The following is a 19,012-nucleotide window of genomic DNA, read 5'->3' as shown; positions in this document are numbered from 1 at the left end:
AAAAAATCACAATTGTCACTGAAATAACTTGAATCGGACGAAAACAAATGATGTATTGAAAATTGAAAAAAAAAACATTGGGATTGTTTTTTTTGGGGGGGTTCAATAGTTATTTGAAAACACCATTGTGAGGACAGAAATAGTGGTACCCATAACACAGTTCTCAAGAGAATTTTTTTTTTTTCTTAAAACAAACAAAACAAAAAAAAAACGTCCAAAATGGAGGAGTCGTATTATACACGAGTATATGCAAAATTACGAGAATTCGTCACATTGCATGAATGTTGATTGGTGCCTAAGGGTTGTGAAAGGTGCTTACTTTCACTCCAATATGTTACACATTTTCATACAATTATGTGACAACCTCGTGAGTGCATTGCTGGAAATAGGCCAGACAGAGGACCAATGAAACAAACATAAACAAAAGCAAACATGTCTGATGTTGTATTTTGTACAAAATGACACATGATGGCAAGAAGTATTTTCCAAAGCAAGTCTTTCTCGCCACATCACCATTTCACAATGCTCTCGCCATTTGGTAAACACTTGCGTATATCTAGGACATTCTGGTGCAGTTCTTTTTTTTTTTTTACGATCGCGTGTGACTACGCAAGAGGAAGCGTTGACAGCTTCAACAAAGGCTGACAGCCAAAACTGGTAGCAAGGTAAGAGAACGTGTTTATGCAAAAAAAAGAATGTGTTTAATACAAGAAATACCAATCTACTAGGGATGTCATGATATCCAAATGTCATGATACGATAATATCACGATATGAACCTCATGATACGATAATGATCATGATATTGTGGGGAGGTTGGCGATATCAAAAAAGCTCACGATACTGTATAAAATCAAACAATATTGTAAAAATATAAATAAAAAAGCTCATATAAAAAAATAAACCACCACAATATTCTGTTTTGTACTTAACAACAGCATTCACAAAGAAATAGGCTTGGCCAGTCATGGGCTCCTACTGGCTATTATACTGTGCGTCTTAAACATAGGTGGCATCAAATTAAACTGAATAAACTAACCAACAGAGGGTGCTAGGACTGCACAAATGGAAAACAACTTGGACTTTTAAACAGATTTGCTGCTATTAATATCGTAACATGACAATGACGATATATTGCGGCAATTTTGATATCGTGATATCACAATATTACCGATATTGTGACATCCCTAACAATCTACCAAATCACTGTGTAGATAATACGTAGTTCAGTTTGAGCGTGAATAGGAGGTAATCGGATGAGCGTATGAAACAAGAGTAAAAAGAAAGATCTGCTTTTGACGGGATATTTTCATGATACAGTGTAGTATATGACTGCGTATTATTCTCAAGAAATTAATGTAATATTTTGTTGCACAAACTGTTTCTTAAGTGGCAACTGACAGCCGCTACTGTAATACATACAGTATGACTTCCACAATACCAGTCTAACCCTGCTTGACTTATACCGCCCCTTCAGGTGTGCCATCACTTCATTGTAGATTGCTGTATTGTTTTCATTTCTGTTTTTATCTCAAATGATCTACTGGAGTGAGGATGAAGATGAGGGCCTCACACGCGGACGCACAGGTAGTGGGCCTAAGGCGGTCTTAAATTGCCAATTACATCATCCACAAGGAGATGTATGTTGATGTCATGCACAGACTCAGACGCAAAGTCGACTTCTCTTTCCGCAATGTCAAGCTGCCGTGCGCTGCGATCGCCCAGATTTGAATGCAAATGAGTAATGCCACCTCGATTGCGTGAGGAAATGTTACGTTTCATTCCACAACGGCGCAAACGCCCCGTTACGCCCAGTAATGAGGCAAGACACATTTCTATTCTCTGGCTTTTGATCAGACCTGAAATTTTCAGCTCTTTTCCGGTGTCTATTGTATAGTGTTTTATGTTCATTTATTGATTTCACTTGTTGTATTATGGCCTTTTTATTGTTTGTATGTAAACTGTTACAGCTCTAGCTGTTATGAAATGCGCTATATAAATAAAGTTGTTTTGTATTGTATCTTCCTATGCAAACTCAAGCAAAACACCAAAACAAAGAAAACTCCACCCATGCACATAAATAGACTGTACTTTGCGCTCGACTTGTGCGGGGAACAAAAATAGGACCCCATGTGTATTTTCAGTAGCAGTGTTTCTTTATATTGTGCAAGGTGCAGTTACTGTATCGATCGAAGAAACAATTACATTTCAGTACATGAAATTGGCCGACATTGCACGCGAATGTGCGTGTGCATGACCATGCTGGGCCAATAACCCCCCTTTTCTAAGTATGCCAAAGGAGGGGTTATGTTGTGCTCTAACAAGCCAAAAGTATAGGCCTTTAGATTTGCATGGCAAGCATGGCATGGACTGCCTCGTGTGAGTATGCCAAGGGTGTGTTAGAATGTTGTGTTTAATACAACTGCTGAGTCTCATCACAGCTGGTAATTACCAAACTAAAAGTGCCAGGCCACACATTATACATGTGTCTACTCCACAATTAGGCCAAGCAGTAATCAGTTCATTACAAAATAACTGCTTGCCTGTTCACACACGTATGGGTGCAATGAATAACATCCTTGTACATGCAATGACACGAACAACTTGATGTGTAATAAAGGTCACGCCAAGACAAATATAGCAAGACTAATGTAAACAATATTAAGAGGATGAAGATTTAAGTCTGAGGAGTTTTGATACACAATGTCTCCGTAGTCTAAAATTGGAAATAATAATTGTAAAATGATTCTTTTGCTTACCTGAGAGCAAATTGTTGAGTAAAATGTTGAGTTTTGAATTTTGAGATCTGCAAAATAAAGGTTCTCAAAATGACATTGTATCTTTTTTTTATTTTTTTCATCCATTCTGCTTCTCTAAATGACCCTACAACCTGATATGTCATTCTGTAAACTATCACTACATCATTGTATATTTAAAAATTAAGTGCCAAGACATCATATTGGATAAATCAAAAGGGAAATAAAAACAGTCATAAAATATTATATGAAAATATAATACAAATATTATTGTTGTTTGGAGTCTTTCTGGTGGTGTGTGTTTGTTTTGGCTGTGACGCAAATGTTTCTGACAAAATATCCAGAATGTTCCTTAGAGGTTATGATAGCGGTTGGGATTTTTAGTGAGTTTATTTTAAGGCACTGGTAAATGTTGGTGTTGGTATGTTTTTTGTTGTTTTTTTAACAGTAATCCTATTTAAAATGCAAAAATCTTTTGACCACGAGTAGTACAGCAGACACGTCCCGGATCCTCTCCTCTGGATCTATAAACAAATAGTAGCCATCAATCATTGTCAGGGCCGTCCTTCCCCAGTCCAGATGGGCGGGGGTGACGGGTGGGGGTGTCACAGCAAGTTACTGTCCATCCCTCCTGCATGCCTCCACTCCCTCTCACTCACATCAAACAGACCTGACAGGCCACCAGCTACAGTCCAAAGGGGCACAATGTCATTTTTTAGATTTTTTTTTTGTCTTTTTTTTTTGGGTGGGGGGATTTTTGAGGGGACACAAATATGTGGCTTCAAGCATCTTTTGTTTTGTTTGTTGACTAGCAGCCTGTGTGCTGTCATTCGGCAGCTAAGAGGACGATAGCTGACAAATCTTTTGATAACTGTGCAGCAGGCAGTTTCAGGGCCAGTCTTGAGTTATAGATCTGCCTGTAGTTAACAAGATTTTATATTAAAAAAAATATTTTAGTAGCAACTAAACAGATCACCAAGGCTTCTCACATGCACATAAGAGAGAAAAGTCAAGCAGCTGCATGCTTTTCTGGCTGTGCGCATTCTCCCATCAACTTAAAGCGGAAGTCAATCCAAACATATTTTTTTCAAGAATATGTTCCCAGCATGCCCACTAGATGAAACACGCCATTCTGATTAATATTGCGTTTGTGGAATATAAATTAAGCAGCAAAATGCACATTTTTAGCAATCTCTTGGGGCAGCCATTTTGTCTTCTGTCAACTGAAAATGACATCACAACTGCTCACAGCGACCAATCACGGCTGACCTGTTTTCTGAATCTGAGCCGTGATTGATCATTGGGAGCAGTTGTGATGTCATTTTCAGTCGACAGAAGACAAAATGGCCGCCCCCGGAGATGGCTAAAAACGAGTGGATCAACACTTATTCCACAAACGCAATATTTATCAGAATGCCTTGTTTCAACTGGTGAGCTTGCATAGAACATATACTTGAAAAAAAAATGTTTGCATTGACTTCCGCTTTAAGTATCATATCGGCTCGGATGGCGCAGGAGTCGCCACGTTACACCGATACCAAACTCACACATCAAAATAATATGAGTCATATTGTAATATGATTGCACAGCACTACAAGGGCACATGAAGGAGCCAGATTGTCAGAAAGTAATCTAATGTATGTATATTTTGTTTTTCACAGAAGTCTATAAAGTCTTTCTATTTTTGCTTCAATGCAGTGGCAGTCTGTGTACACATCCTGGGAAATTTTGGCCCAGATTTTGGCCTTTTGGCAAGAGACAGCACTCCCTGACCAAATATAACTGCTTGGTGTCTTTTGACGCTTCACCAGCACCTCCACCTCATCATGCTTTCCATATTTCTATTCCTTGAGGGATTTTATACTTGAATCGGGCTACAGTCTACCTAATACCAATGTATTAGCGACAAGTTGCTAACTCAGCCTAATATGTCCATCCATCCATCCATTATCGATACCGCTTATCCTCACAAGTGTCGCGGGGCGTGCTGGAGCCTTTCCCAGCTGTCTTTGGGCAGTAGGCGGGGGACACCCTGAATTGGTTGCCAGCCAATCGCAGGGCACACAGAGGCAAACATCCGCAGTCACAATCACACCTAGGGGCAATTTAGAGAGTCCAATCAACTTACCATGCATGTTTTTGGAATGTGGGAGGAAACCGGAGTACCCGGAGAAGACCCACGCAGGCACGGGGAGAACATGCAAACTCCACACAGGGAGGCCGGAGCCGGGATCGAACCCACGACCTCTGAACTAGCCTAATATATTCATATTCACATATTCATTTGTGACTGGTGAAGCTGATTGACTTCAATAATCTAAACCACTGTCGGCACACCTCTTTTTTTAACTGATGGATCTCTAAATATGCATTCAGTCATAAGCACAGTGTTCTGATTAAATTACTTTGGAATTATTCCATGCAGAAGAAAAATTGAAACTGGCTCTCCTTCAAAGTGAAAGGCCTTTTAAAATCTAAAGGTGTGCTTTATCGTTTTCATGGATTTCGATGACATTCACAAGTTTCAGGAAAACTCCATGTTCCGTAATTTCCAGACAGCCACCATTGTCAATGAATCCCGCCTCTTTGGTAGGGCTGCTTTCATTCACAGTTTATGTCTGCTGGGTGTGTTCGAAGTCTGGATGGGAGAATATCCAAGATTGAAAAGACACTTCAAAAAGGTCTTAGATGAAAACAGGAGAATTGGGATCTATGTGCTTTGCTGTATTCATTCAGCAAGAACACTGTCTCACCTGCTGCATTGCTGTGAATCAGAACTGTGATACACAGTCATAAAATCTATCAAAAATAAATTCCTTTACAACTAATTTTATTCTATTGCACCCTGCCTGTAAAATAGCAGTACAAGTAAAACTAGTAATATTGTGTTGCTAATGAGCTGAGTTCTACCCTATAATAATTTCTTTCTTTCTTTCTTTCTTTCTTTCTTTCTTTCTTTCTTTCTTTCTTTCTTTCTTTCTTTCTTTCTTTCTTTCTTTCTTTCTTTCTTTCTTTCTTTCTTTCTTCCTTTCTTTCTTTCTTTCTTTGTCTGTCTCTACCTCATGCCCACCTATTTGGATGGGTTCTGCGCGCAGATGCAGATCGAGCCCAGAAGCACGGCATGGATGAGTTTATTTCAGCCAATCCCTGTAACTTTGACCATGCTTCACTCTTTGAACTGGTCCAGCGCCTCACTTTGGATCACAGACTCAATGACTCTTACTCCTGTCTGGTAAGCAAATTGTAAAATGCAAATTGTTCCTTGATAACCAAAGTGTTTCAGAGTGGTATATGTTGTGTCTGTTACCTTCAGGGCTGGTTTAGTCCTGGTCAGGTATTTGTCTTGGACGAATACTGCGCTCGCTATGGAGTTCGAGGCTGTCATCGCCACTTGTGTTACCTGGGTGACCTACTGGAGAGGGCGGAGAACGGAGCAATGATTGATCCGACCCTTCTACACTACAGCTTTGCCTTCTGTGCTTCTCACGTCCATGGAAATAGGTAGACATACAATTGCAGACGATAGTTTGTCGGGCTGCCACATACGATTATTTAGCTAGTCCACTAATCACCAACAGTAGTCGGTATTAGTCGACTAATCGGATCATATGTAGATTTGTAGAAGAAATTGAAGAAAACATGGTCTCCTTATTTTTTCCACGGATGTATGTCATGCTTTGAGTGCTCCGATTTCTAAACTCGTGAACGTAACACTCGTGAAGGTGTGTGCTCTTCCTGCTTCGATGTCAAGCAAAGGCATACAAAAACGGTGTTTTGGTTGTTAATAAATGTGAGTTCACTGACTAATGCCTCCGTAATCCATAGTAGACACATCAATATGTTGGCGTACTAAACAGGATACCGTGAATACCTAGTGATAGTTTAGTCGCTGACGGACGGCCGTTTAAACTCAGAGGCGGACCGGCCTATAGACGGGTACTATTTTTTTACCCCCGGCAAATGACGGATGACGGAAGGGTACCCACGCTGCAGACGGATGATGAATAGCAGACGCTCAATTTTTAGTCAAATGCCCAGCTCTGCGTGTCACAACGTTACATCAAACACACTCCGTAACCTTGTGTGTGTTAACTCGAGCTAGCTTCCAGACATGACTGTCTCTATGTCAGAAATCAAATCAGGCATCAGCCACAACATGCTTCCTTTTTAGATGATTGAGCATCATTGACTAATGCCTCAGTAATAAACAAGAAATTGACTTTATAATACATTAGCTGGCAAAAGGACATTACGTTACATAAAACACACGTGGTAGCCTGTCTGTGCTAATGTTAGCTTCCAAACACAAGTGTTTCTATGTCAGAAATTAAATCAGGCATCAGCCACAACATGCTTCCTTTTTAGATGATCGAACAACATTGACTAGTGCCTCAGTAATCCATAGTAGACATTATAATACATTAGCGTGCAACAGGACATCGCGTTACATAAAACACACATGGTAGCCTTTATGTGCTAATGTTAGCTTCCAACCACTGTCCCTATGGCAGAAATGAAATCAGGCATTAGCTAGTGCTTCCTTTTTTGATGCTTGTTTATCACTGCCATGCTGCCATGAAAGGGAGTTTTGCATCATATTTTGGGTGAAATGTGCCCAAACCTTTGGACTCTGTTGCTAACATGGGCCCAGCCGTGGCTTCTTACCCACAATGCTTCTGTTTACATCACGGATGACCTGGATTACCACTACTGCGCATGTGCGTCACAGACAGGCATACAGCCAGCGGGAGAAGTGGGAGACGAGGCAGTTTCGCTGGGAAAAACAAAGTGCCAAATAAAAAAATATATATAAATAAACAACTTGTCGAAAATTAAATTACTTGTCGATGATTTTGATCGGGTCCACTGATAGTGTAGTGGTACACACGCCCGAGTTGTGTGCGGGCAGCGTGGGATCAATTCCCGCTCAGTGACAGTGTCTGTGTGTGCCCTGCGACTGGCTGGCGACCAGTTTGGGGTGTAATCTGCCTTCGCCCATTGATGGCTGGGATAGGCTCCAGTAACTCCCCGTGACCCTGTATAGGATAAGCGGTTTGGAAGATGACATGACATGACATGATTTTGATCGTCGATGTCGTTGCGACTTATCGTGGCAGCCCTAATTGTCATTCCTCACATCAACGCTTGAGTTTATCTGATAAAAGTTGTTTGTGATAAATGGAACATTTATAAACAACATACAGTATATATAAAAGTTGTGTGCTTCATCCCTATCAAGTTTTATATTTTGTATTGAATCTCATCTTACATGTTTGCATGTTAACCTTTTATTTTTCCTTTGCCTTTTTCCTATTTCTTTTCTAACCTCCTAACCATGTCCACTTTACAAAAATAAATTTCATTGTCCACAAATTTCTAAAAATCGGCACAACCGCTGTCAGTCAGCGTGTGTCAGAGCTGTTAAACTGGCCAGTCTCAGAGGCCGAACTACAACAAGCACTTTTTCCCTCTTCTCCTGAGCCCTCTCCCCAAAGCATTAGGAAAGAACTCAAAATCATTGAGTTCATGAAGAAAAGAGATCTCAGGTCCCCACTTTTCTCAGGACCAAAAAGGTGAGTTACTGTATTCTGTAATTTTTAGGAAACGTCTCATTTAAATAACAAAACAAGTAGTATTCTCAATGTTCTTCTGATGAGCACTTGCTAGTGGGGCGGGATTAGCTCCCTTATCATAGGAAGAAACCATGAACAGAACCAGAATTAGGGTGCAGCGGACATTTGTCTAGACCAGATGGTGTTTAAGAATGCCAAACAGTGGAATGGGCTTGATGTTGGAAAAGAAGAATCTATTCCTATCAATTTTCACCATTATGATTGTTGAGCTATAGATGGGCAGAGGCATATCTTATATATATTAATTTTGGCTTTGCTTGACAATGTACGCTAGTTATCTAAGTTTTAGTATTGAACTTGTGTCAAATCGGGTTTGATGTGATTGGACATTAAAGGTGTCAACATCTCAGACTAGCATTTGCAGATGACACATAACAAATATGGACGAGGATCACTGTGGTGTTGAGGAAAGAAGTTCTGGGAGGTGTCTGCCACACAGACCCTCTGCCCTCAAACCCAAGCCATCCTTGCCCATTCATTCATCCTTTCCTCCATCCTCCTGACCAGTGGAGGCTCTCCCTGGTAGGCTTGGACAGATGCACAAGGAAAATAAAAGAGAAAGAAAAATGAACAGTATAGTGTAATGACAAATGTGTAAAATGCTCATGTATAGGATTTTTCCACAAAGAGATTTGGGTTCATTTGATTTAGACCTTAAGAGGAAATCTTCTACTCTGAGAGCACGGACTTCTCACTCTGCATTAATTTTCAAAACAAATGTCATAGCAATAGTTTGATAAGTAATGGTATGCCTACATGTGTATCAAATAAATTGTCCAAAACAGTGACATCCATACACATCAAGTGTGTCAAGAGAGACCTAGCCAGTTGCTCCATATTGCCTGGAGGTGCAGGCTTGACAGGTTGACAGGTTGTCACTTATGATGGCTGAACATCTCTGCGACCAACATTGCTGCGCATCCCCACACAAAAAAGCCACACACCTCAACCAGACCAACTCCCAGCAAAACACAAACTCCCAAAACCCATAGCTTCCTTCAAGATGTCTGCCTCATGTCCAAGAGATGTTGATGCATTAAGTTGTGCTCACTCTCTCAGCGGCCTGCGACAGTGTCACTACTTGGCTTGCGTCCAGATTCCTGTCATGTCTGTTTAAATAGTCCACTAAAAGATTGCTCCATCATAAATACATGACATAATGACACATCTAAATATCAGCTAAATAGCATTTCATTTGCTAATACAATACAAAATGCATGAATGCACTTTTAATTCATTTTTGCTCTTTGTGTAAAAACGGAATATATTACTAAAACAGTAAGCGTGTGAAGGTTTTGTTGCAGAAAATCTTAAAAGCAGCATTCTTGGCAGATATGCCAAACATACTCTTAGAATTTTTTGTCTGAGAAATATTAAGTTAGTCAGAGCTCTTATTAAAATAAATTCATCATATTCAAGGGATTCTTTTCTAAATTTTATGCAGTGTCAAAGAAATTTGAGAAGTGAAATGAGATAACTTTTCAAAATAACAAACTATGAAAACATGATCAAAACTGTTTGGATTTTCCAAGAGACTAATGCCCATTGTGGTTTGAATGAATTGATATTAATTACTACAGCTACACATAATTAGATGTGTTTGTCATGTAATTTATTAACTGGAGTAATTTGTTGCCAGCTGTCCGTCTGTCATTGATGGCTCATTTATTTTGTATTCACTGAAGCTGTGAGGTCATCAGGTTGTACAAACATGAGGGAGCTGACAAAGAAAAATGTGTTGCTGCGAAAAAAAAGGCCTAATTAGTGTGAAATGTAACTCTTATAATTCTTGTCTCTGTGTGAAAGGTGAGGTACTTTAATATTGTGTATTTTCATCATGGCACCCCATGACGTTTGCCAGCCTTGTCAAAAAACAAAGGCTACACAGAATTGACAGTGTATGGATTTAGTAAACTTAGTATGAATATTCATTTACTAAATTTACTAAATACAGAGTAACTACTTTCTATCATATATTGCATGTCCAAAATGCATTTACCATTTGTTTATTTGATGTATATACATACAGTATAATATACATATTTACAGAGGTGGGCATTTTACTATATTTTGCTGGTCCGTCATTCGTCATCCCTCATAGGCAAGGGTACCCGTCCGTCATTTGTCTGTCCGTCATTTTTCGTGACAATCTCAATTGTAATTGTCAGTCCGTCAGTTAATTAAGTCCGTCAGTTAGACCGTCAAAAGCCCATCAGTCCGTCATTTTTAAAAGCTGCCCCGTCATTTGTCAATCATCAGCAAAACGGGTGTCTGTCAGTCTGACGGAATGCCCACCTCTACGTATTTACTCTAAATTCATTCAGATTTAAAACAAGCTCCCTTTGTTACTACGTTAGTTATTATCAAACCACCCCAGTAAACAAATGAAACAACATGGACATTTTCTATTTCGTGCCAGTGAAAGCAACTGGCTTACAAATTCAAAGCCTTTCACTTTTAGCCATCTTCTCAAATTTCAGCAGCAAAGGTCTACAGGTGTCTTGTAATGTTCATGCAAGTTGAAGGGGGTGTCTGGATTAGATGATACTCGATGCTAAGCATGCTTGGACCTTATGATATCAAACACCACACTAATGAATCACTCCAGTATGTTTTCGCCAACACCCTCTCCCAATACTCGCGCCGCAGTTTCCCGTTGTCCACTGAAAGGACATGTCAAAAAGAGGTGGGGGTCGGCATGGGGTGATGGATAGAGGGTGTGTCATGTCTCCTGCTTCTCATCATACTGTCACAGCCACCAGTCCAGTGCCTCTCCTGTCACATGCACTCTGCTCACACTCCACCCAGGCCCAACCATGTCACATAGGATAAATACAGTCGAGATGCACATACTCACAGATGCACACCTGCTTGACAAGCCTTGTTTAGTAATATCGAAAGAGAACTTCACGTTAAAAATGTCATATTTCAGATAATAAATGACAGAGAAGATTGTGTCTTCAAGGGCTTCTTGTGTGAAGCTGAATGTAAGCAAATACTAAGATAGTCCAAAAGTTATAATTGTAAAAGTGTTACTTTGCCAGGGGCTCTCCAGTGCTCTCCTGTATGTCCTCCCCCATGTTAATGAATAATTGGCAGTGTTGCTCTTAAAATTATTTTGTCATGTTTCAGACCAGATGGAATTGGTACTGTAACTGTGGAGGAAAAGGAGCGATTTGAGGAGATTAAAGAAAGGCTTCGAGTTCTATTAGAGAACCAGATTACGCATTTCAGGTAAGCAATATCAAACAATTATACTTTTACCTGGTTGTCATGACCATGCTAAACTCAGTATGATTAACCAAATGTTGCTCCAAATCTCCAAAAGGTATTGCTTTCCATTTGGACGACCAGAGGGTGCACTGAAAGCAACTCTATCTTTGCTTGAAAGGGTGAGTGATTTGTATCACTGCATGATTAGTTATTTAAATGGTGCAATGCTAAGATTATAACTTTTTTTCAAACTGTTTTTGTTGTTTAGTTAGTTACTGTATAATCCCAAGATCTTTATGTCAATATTGTATGTCCATGCTGATGATTATAAAAAAGTTTTAAGGTACATCGGACTTTCATCAACTGTGCAGCACAGTGTGCAAAGGGAGTTGGAAGGAGTATCGTAGCCCTTTGCCATTCCACCTGGCAGTTTTACCTGAACGAAAGGTGCACAAAAGTAAATTTGATGCTGTACTTGAACCATTTGGAGTATCGGCATAGTTTTGGTCTCTTTTTGAAATTAAAACTTAGAATATTTCTCCTCAAATGTCAGAATCTTTTTAAGTGCTACTGGCACTGAATTATGGAAGTTTGAATACATAAAAGGGTCATGCGTGGGTCGGCCTTCTTTTATGTGTTCAAACTTCCATAATAATAAAAAAAGATTCTGACAGTTGAGGAGAAAAATTCAAAGTGTTATCTTCAAAAAGAGACCAAAACTATGCCGATACTTTTCAGGTAAAACTGCCGTGCCTGCGTGGGTTTTCTCCGGGTACTCCGGTTTCCTCCCAAATTCCAAAAACATGCATGGTAAGTTGATTGGACTCTCTAAATTGCCCCTAGGTGTGATTGTGAGTGCGGATGTTTGTCTCCGTGTGCCCTGCGATTGGCTGGCAACCAATTCAGGGTGTCCCCCGCCTACTGCCCGAAGACAGCTGGGATAGGCTCCAGCACGCCCCGCGACTATTGGGGTGATATTCTAAGAATTGACACCAGAATAAAAAATACACTAACAATAAAGATGTCTTAATTTTGTAAATTATTAAGACACTGCAATCTTTAAACACTCAGCAGCAACAGCCTATGACTCCGACACATCTAAGTATTCAAGTTAAAGACAAGTTGTCATTGCAGTACGTAATATGTACACTTTTTGTGATTAAAAAAATACATACAATAACAGTTACAATTATTGATAACTATATTAAAACTCTTTTTATAATGAAATACATAACTATAAAGTCACTATAACACTGAAAATTTCCCCACTGTGGGATCAAAATAAAGGGCTTCTTATCTTATCTTATCTTTTACACTTTTTAGGCATTAAAACCTTTGAATGTGATGTGCAACAGCCAGAATGTACCCAAACAGGAGACCGCAGTGTGTACATATATATATATATATATATATATATATATATATATATATACACACACACACACACACACACACACACACATAATCTATACCGCTTCTCCTCACAAGGGTGTGCCGGAGCATATCCCAGCTGTCTTCGGGCAGTAGGCGGGGGACACCCTGAATTGGTTGCCAGCCAATTCCAGGGCACACAGAGGCAAACATCCGCAGTCACAATCACACCTAGGGGAAATTTAGAGAGTCCAATCAACTTACTATGCATGTTTTTGGAATGTGGGAGGAAACCGCAGTACCCGGAGAAAACCCATGCTGGCACGGGGAGAACATGCAAACTCCACACAGGGAGGCCGGAGCCGGGATCGAACCCACGACCTCTGAACTGTGAGGCGGACGTGCTAACCAGTCGACGACCGTGCGGGGGAGGGCGACAAATAAAAAAAAATGGCTTAACTAAGCATGGCCGAAGGTGTATTTTAGGACCCGAGCCCTCTCTTGTAATGGTATGCCCCAGTAGCAGGTGGGAGGCGCGGGTTACGTGACGTGACAATGAGGAAATACAAACACGCTTGAGCACACGTTGCTGTCTCACTTGTTGAGATGACAGTTTCCCACACGGAGACGGATGCACCACGCTACTCGTTGCTGCAAAGTAAGCATAAGCAAGCTACTCACCCACGTTCCCCCTTAGCCGCCACCTTCCAGATCGTTTTCGCAATAAAACTAAATGCATTAAATGCAAAACAACTTGTGTCCACGAGTATATTGCTGACTCAACTCAACTGACGTCGGCACATCAAGGTGGAGTTCATGCACTTCTTCTGGCGTTCACTACTTCCGGAAATACGACATAGCAAACTTGCTGTGTATAGGGGTTTGCTGGTATGCTTTTATTTTGAAGGCCAGGAAGGAGGGGAAGTGTGGAAAATAAATAAGTAACTTGACTACGACTTCTGGCTGGCTGTTGGACCCAAATAATTATACAATAGACAAATCCAGTCCGTGGCTCGCAATGCAAGTAAGCACACGCACGTTGGCTAAGTACTACTGGCGCATTTGAAGCATGTCCACAGCGGGTTCAAATTGTAAATTAGTCAGCTAATGATGTTTAAAAATAAATCCTCTGCCGTTAGAGCATTTCTACCGCGGCGACGTCAATCATGGATGCTTTTTTTTTTTTTTTTTTTCGGGATTTGACGCTGTCAATTTTTTTATCGCGTGATTAAGGTTTCCATAGCAAGCAGTGGCTGCACTGATAAAGGCTGCTGATCACCACGATCTATACATGTATATTTAAAAAAAAGCTTTAGAGTCGAGGAGGCATTACATCTGCTTCAAAACATTGACGATGAGGATGAATTGCTCAACTGACACATGCACGGCTGCGCCCCCCTGCCCCGGTAATAGTCGTGACGTACATGTTGGTAGTGTAATTCTTAAAAGTTGTTCTTCCTTATCTTCAGAGGCTGTGGTATGGTTACAATATAGGTTTGACTTATGTATTCCTTCTTGCATCTTCCTTGCTAAAGACAACCGACACGGCAGTGTTTTGTTGCGTCTTTATTCAGACGTGAACAGCCTCGCTCTAATTCACCTCTCTCTCTCTCTCGTTTCTTCTTCGCTCAGGAAATGCGCCTTACCAAACCAACTCATAAAGTAATAAATACTTAAGCACAATATAAATAAATACAGATCTACTCACAAAGCAATATTGCAGCATTTAAAAAAATAAAAATAAATGCAAAATAATGTATGCAATCTCCAAATTAATATAAAAAAAAAATTCCGGGTTGCCACTTGCTCCTGTAGTTTATAACAGCATGACACACAAATGCAGCGCGAGAGCCACACGGGACAATGTCAGTGGTCCACCAACTGTTTCTCATTCATTTATCTGACATCATTTACATTAAAATATGCCCACAAAAGAATTTTAATAAACAAAATACCTTTATTAGACACTCGAGCAGCGAGTAATAATCTTTTTAGTCATGCCAGAGCACAATAAAAGTGACATCCGTAATAGTGAGTTTAAGCACAGTCCAGAAAACCAAGCGGAGCTTGAGCAACAAGTCGCCCTCTACCAGAAGAAGCAATAAATATATCTGTCAGAACAACACCAATGTAAATGACTGTGGATGCGCACGTGTGTGTGTGTGTGTGTGCGTGCGTGGGGATGTGTAAGGTGTGTGTGTGTTTGAAAGGGCTGAGGGGCTGTTTGTGTGAGTTGAATCCAATGCTTGTTTTTTCAATTGAAGTGGAAGTCAACCCAAACATTTTTTTCAAGATTATGTTCTATGCAGGGCTCCTAGTTGAAACAAGGCATTCTGATTAATATTGTGTTTGTGGAATATGAGTCAAGCGGCAAAATCTAGCCATCTCAGGGATCAGACATTTTATCACTCCTGTCGACTGAAAATGACATCACAGACCGAGCTTGCACGCAGAAGTGTGCTGGGTACAAAGATAGAGCCCACAGTGTTTAATGAATTAATTTCTATACTGATTCAGAGGGTTTAATGCGCACTGTTGTCATATTTGAAATAAAAATATATATGTGTATATATAGTAGTGCTGTCAATCGATTTAAATATTCAATCATCATTAATAGCATTTTTCATAGTTAACTTATAGTTAATCGCACATTTTATTTATTGTAAGAAAATACCTTGATTTTTCTGTACTATTGTTTTCTTGAATTTTAATACCCTTAACATGAATAAGAGGATTGGTTTTCTTATGAAAATGCTTTATTAAAGTCGAAGTTAACCCAAACATATTTTTTTCAAGAATATGTTCTATGCAAGACCACTAGTTGAAACAAGGCATTCTGATAAATATTGCGTTTGTGGAATAAGAGTTAATCCACCCGTTTTTAGCCATCTCTGGGATTTCGTCAATCTCTGGGGGCGGCCATTTCGTCACGTCTGTCGACTGAAAATTACATCACGGTTGCCCAGGGCTCAGGTAACGACCAATCACAGCTCACCTGTTTTCTGAAACTGAGCCATTGGATTGTTATTTGAGCCCTCAGGGCATCTGGGATGTCATTTTCAGTGCACCGCAAGTGACAAAATGGCCACCCCCTGAGATGTATAAAACAGGTGGATTTTGCTGCTTTATTCGTATTGCACAAATACAGTATTAATCCAAATATCAAATTTAGACTTAGTGGTGCTGCATAGAACATACTATTTTTGTCAAGAATTTTTGGGGGGTTGACTTCCGCTTTAATACATTCATCCCAGAGCAAAGGTTTTTTTCTAATAAGATTTAAGATTTGAATCCATCCTGTGCCTGTGTCTGAATGATGAAACATGTCAAAATTACCAAAACTATCCAGAGCACAGTAAAGAAAAAAAATTGGGGATAAGAAAAAAAGAGGTGGAAAAATGGGAGAAACTCCTTTAGGTTGGTCCAATTAGATTTCGCAACAGCAAGTCACTCGCATGATTTGTTTGACAAGAACGATAGTCATGAAATGACTAAAATGTTCCATTTTGTATTTTTCAATTGTGTGACATGTTGTCGTATTATTTAAAGGAAATGGTAAAAATTATGCTACTCTGTGGCTCGTGAAGTGATTACCTGGAGATAACCTTCCACCCTGATAGATATTACATGTTTGTGTGTGACCACCCCCACCCTGCCATAGCTGCCATGGCCAGGGAGGGTGATTTTTAAAAACATACAGTAATAAAGATGATAATATGTGTTCAGTGAATTGATTTCCACAATGATCCAGAGGGTTTTATACACGCTGTTGTCATATTTATGAATGAAATACGATAACATCCACCACACATATCTGCGGAATGCAGAATATGTCTGCCTGTGCCTCGATCGCATTCACCAAAATCGTGTTACACTCCCTGTGCTCGATGTGGTTCCAGCAGCTACCAGTACTTTCAACCACCAAATTGTCCATTGTGCTGGGTGCGTCTCAAATGAAACACCCTTGGTATGGCGAAATGCCCAAAAAATTTAAAGCCGTCAGCCAAATTCCCAAGCACACTAAACAACTGACACAAAAATCTCGATCCGCCAGTTTCTACACTTGAGCGCACCTGCAACTGTCTAAAAATAATACCCATTATTATTTATTTATGTATTCATTTATTTATTTAATTATCATTAAAGTTTTTAAATCATCAATACACAGCTATGGAACGGGGACAGCAACGATCAGTGGTGGGGATAGATATATATAGATGAAGTCCATATTTAAGTCGCCAGCGGTAATCACCAGCTCATTCTGCATTCACAGCCATTGATGGCTATGGATGCCACGCCGGCTAAGTGAAGTGACAATGCACTGGTCATGCAGGGATTGCTGTGTCCTTTTCCACACGGAGATGTCTCCATGTCAGATCTGAGTGTGACATATTGAAAGGGAATGAGAGGAGACACTTACTGTATGCAGGCCCATAACGGTGTAAACCACCCTTTTTAAAATGCACACATCTGAGAATTTACCTAGCCTGCCTTAGTGCAGTTTTAAACCTTGCGCCATGCTGGACTTGCACCGGACACTAAAATAGAGACCCACTGTCCCAATACTTGTTGATGTTCATTTGTATACAGAAATGAAAGACCTATTTCCTTTCTGAAAGGTTTTGATGAAAGATGTTGTCACTCCGGTTCCACAAGAAGAAGTCAAAGCTGTGATCCGTAAGTGTCTGGAGCAAGCAGCTCTGGTCAATTACCAGCGCCTGTCAGAATATGCTAAACTGGAAGGTAAGCTCCTCATACATCATTTCTACCAATGTGGTGTGTTGGTATTGTTGCAATATGGAAAAACTTTCCTTGTTCAATATAATGCTTTTTGACCCAAATCTTATGAGCACACTAAACTAATAAATAGTAAATAAATAAATAGTATTGTAATTACTGGAAAGCTTGAAACTGTTTCTGGATTTTTGTGTATTTTTTTTCATTTTCAAGGCTATTTAATTAGATGAAGAGGTATTAATCCATATTATTCTATATTATATATATATATATATATATATATATATATATATATATATATATATATAGTGCTATTTTATTTCTTCACAGCCTTGACAATTGTATCCTGTACTTTATGTTGTTCTTTTAAGTGACAAGTGCCTTATATGCATGCTCCCTCTGCCTGTACTGTTTAATAGTAGCAAATGAACTGTAAGTAAAAATGCATTCAATGTTCCTCTGTTCTCTTTGCTGGCTTCCACCATACCTCGGCTTCTCTTTCAGCTGAGTCCTATATTGGCTCAATCTCTATTTGGTCATTCTTACAGCTGAATAGATGCTCCCTTTCCTTTGCCTTGCTCTCTGATGACCATACTCACCTCTTCCTTCTCCTTGTCTATTGGTACTTGCTGCTCACTCCCTGGTGTTTAACAACAGGAAGTCCAATAAACAAATCACAACGACACTCTGCTGCGGCAGCTCATATTTGTGTTGCAGGTTTTCTTTAGTAGACATCATGAACATTTCTGAAAAAAACAAAAATCCATGGGCACTATTGTGTGCTCAGCGCAAGTCTAGCGCAAAGAGCAGTCTAACTGTGCACATGGGTGGAGTTTGTGCCATTGTAGGATGGGACATCGCCGACTCTCGGCCAGTAGTTGTGGATCCCTCCCATTTGCATTAAAATCAGGGCGTTCTAAGCGCACGCAGGTGTGGAAGACGCTCTCCAAGTGCCCACTTCACAGCAGTCAAATTTACATCATCTGCAAGTGGAGGTCTTCTTGCAGTTCCTTATAAACGTACTTTGCACGTCCATCTCTTGTATGGACTCCAGCGAATCTGTTGATGCTCCCACCATGTAGACCGCACGCACGCCTCTTCTACACTGAATTTAAAGGGAATGAGAGGAGCCGCTTACATTGACCGGAAAGCAAGTTGGCTTTGGTACCGCCCACATCGGCGCAAATGCCATTTCTACCTGCGCCCATATACAAAAACACCAAAGAAAGAAAACTCCACTCATGCACACAGTTAGATTGCGCTTTGCGCCACATTTGTGCTGGGCACAAACAAAGGGCCCAAT

General features: G+C 40.1%; 1 protein-coding gene across 7 annotated transcripts in view; it reads left to right on the top strand.

Moving 5' to 3' along the window:
- cadpsa (Ca2+-dependent activator protein for secretion a) overlaps nt 1-19,012 on the top strand; it is a 156,404-nt gene that overhangs the window by 73,929 nt on the left and 63,463 nt on the right. For 4 of the 7 annotated variants that reach the window (XM_086040117.1, XM_086040116.1, XM_086040113.1 and 1 more), the window contains exons 12-16: nt 5,851-5,987; nt 6,069-6,256; nt 11,521-11,622; nt 11,717-11,780; nt 17,592-17,715. In XM_086040117.1, coding sequence (XP_085896243.1) covers nt 5,851-5,987; nt 6,069-6,256; nt 11,521-11,622; nt 11,717-11,780; nt 17,592-17,715 — 615 coding nt within the window. Of the gene's footprint in view, nt 1-5,850; nt 5,988-6,068; nt 6,257-8,157; nt 8,329-11,520; nt 11,623-11,716; nt 11,781-17,591; nt 17,716-19,012 lie in introns of all 7 variants that reach the window. The other 3 variants (XM_086040115.1, XM_086040111.1, XM_086040110.1) reach the window with 1 other exon arrangement.

Source organism: Filicampus tigris, chromosome 9 (assembly GCF_054856515.1).
Source record: "Filicampus tigris isolate MCC_2025a chromosome 9, RoL_Ftig_1.0, whole genome shotgun sequence".
NCBI classification, from domain to species: Eukaryota; Metazoa; Chordata; class Actinopteri; order Syngnathiformes; family Syngnathidae; genus Filicampus; species Filicampus tigris.
Note: the sequence above shows the minus strand (reverse complement) of the source record. Positions and strands in the feature narration are given on the sequence as shown.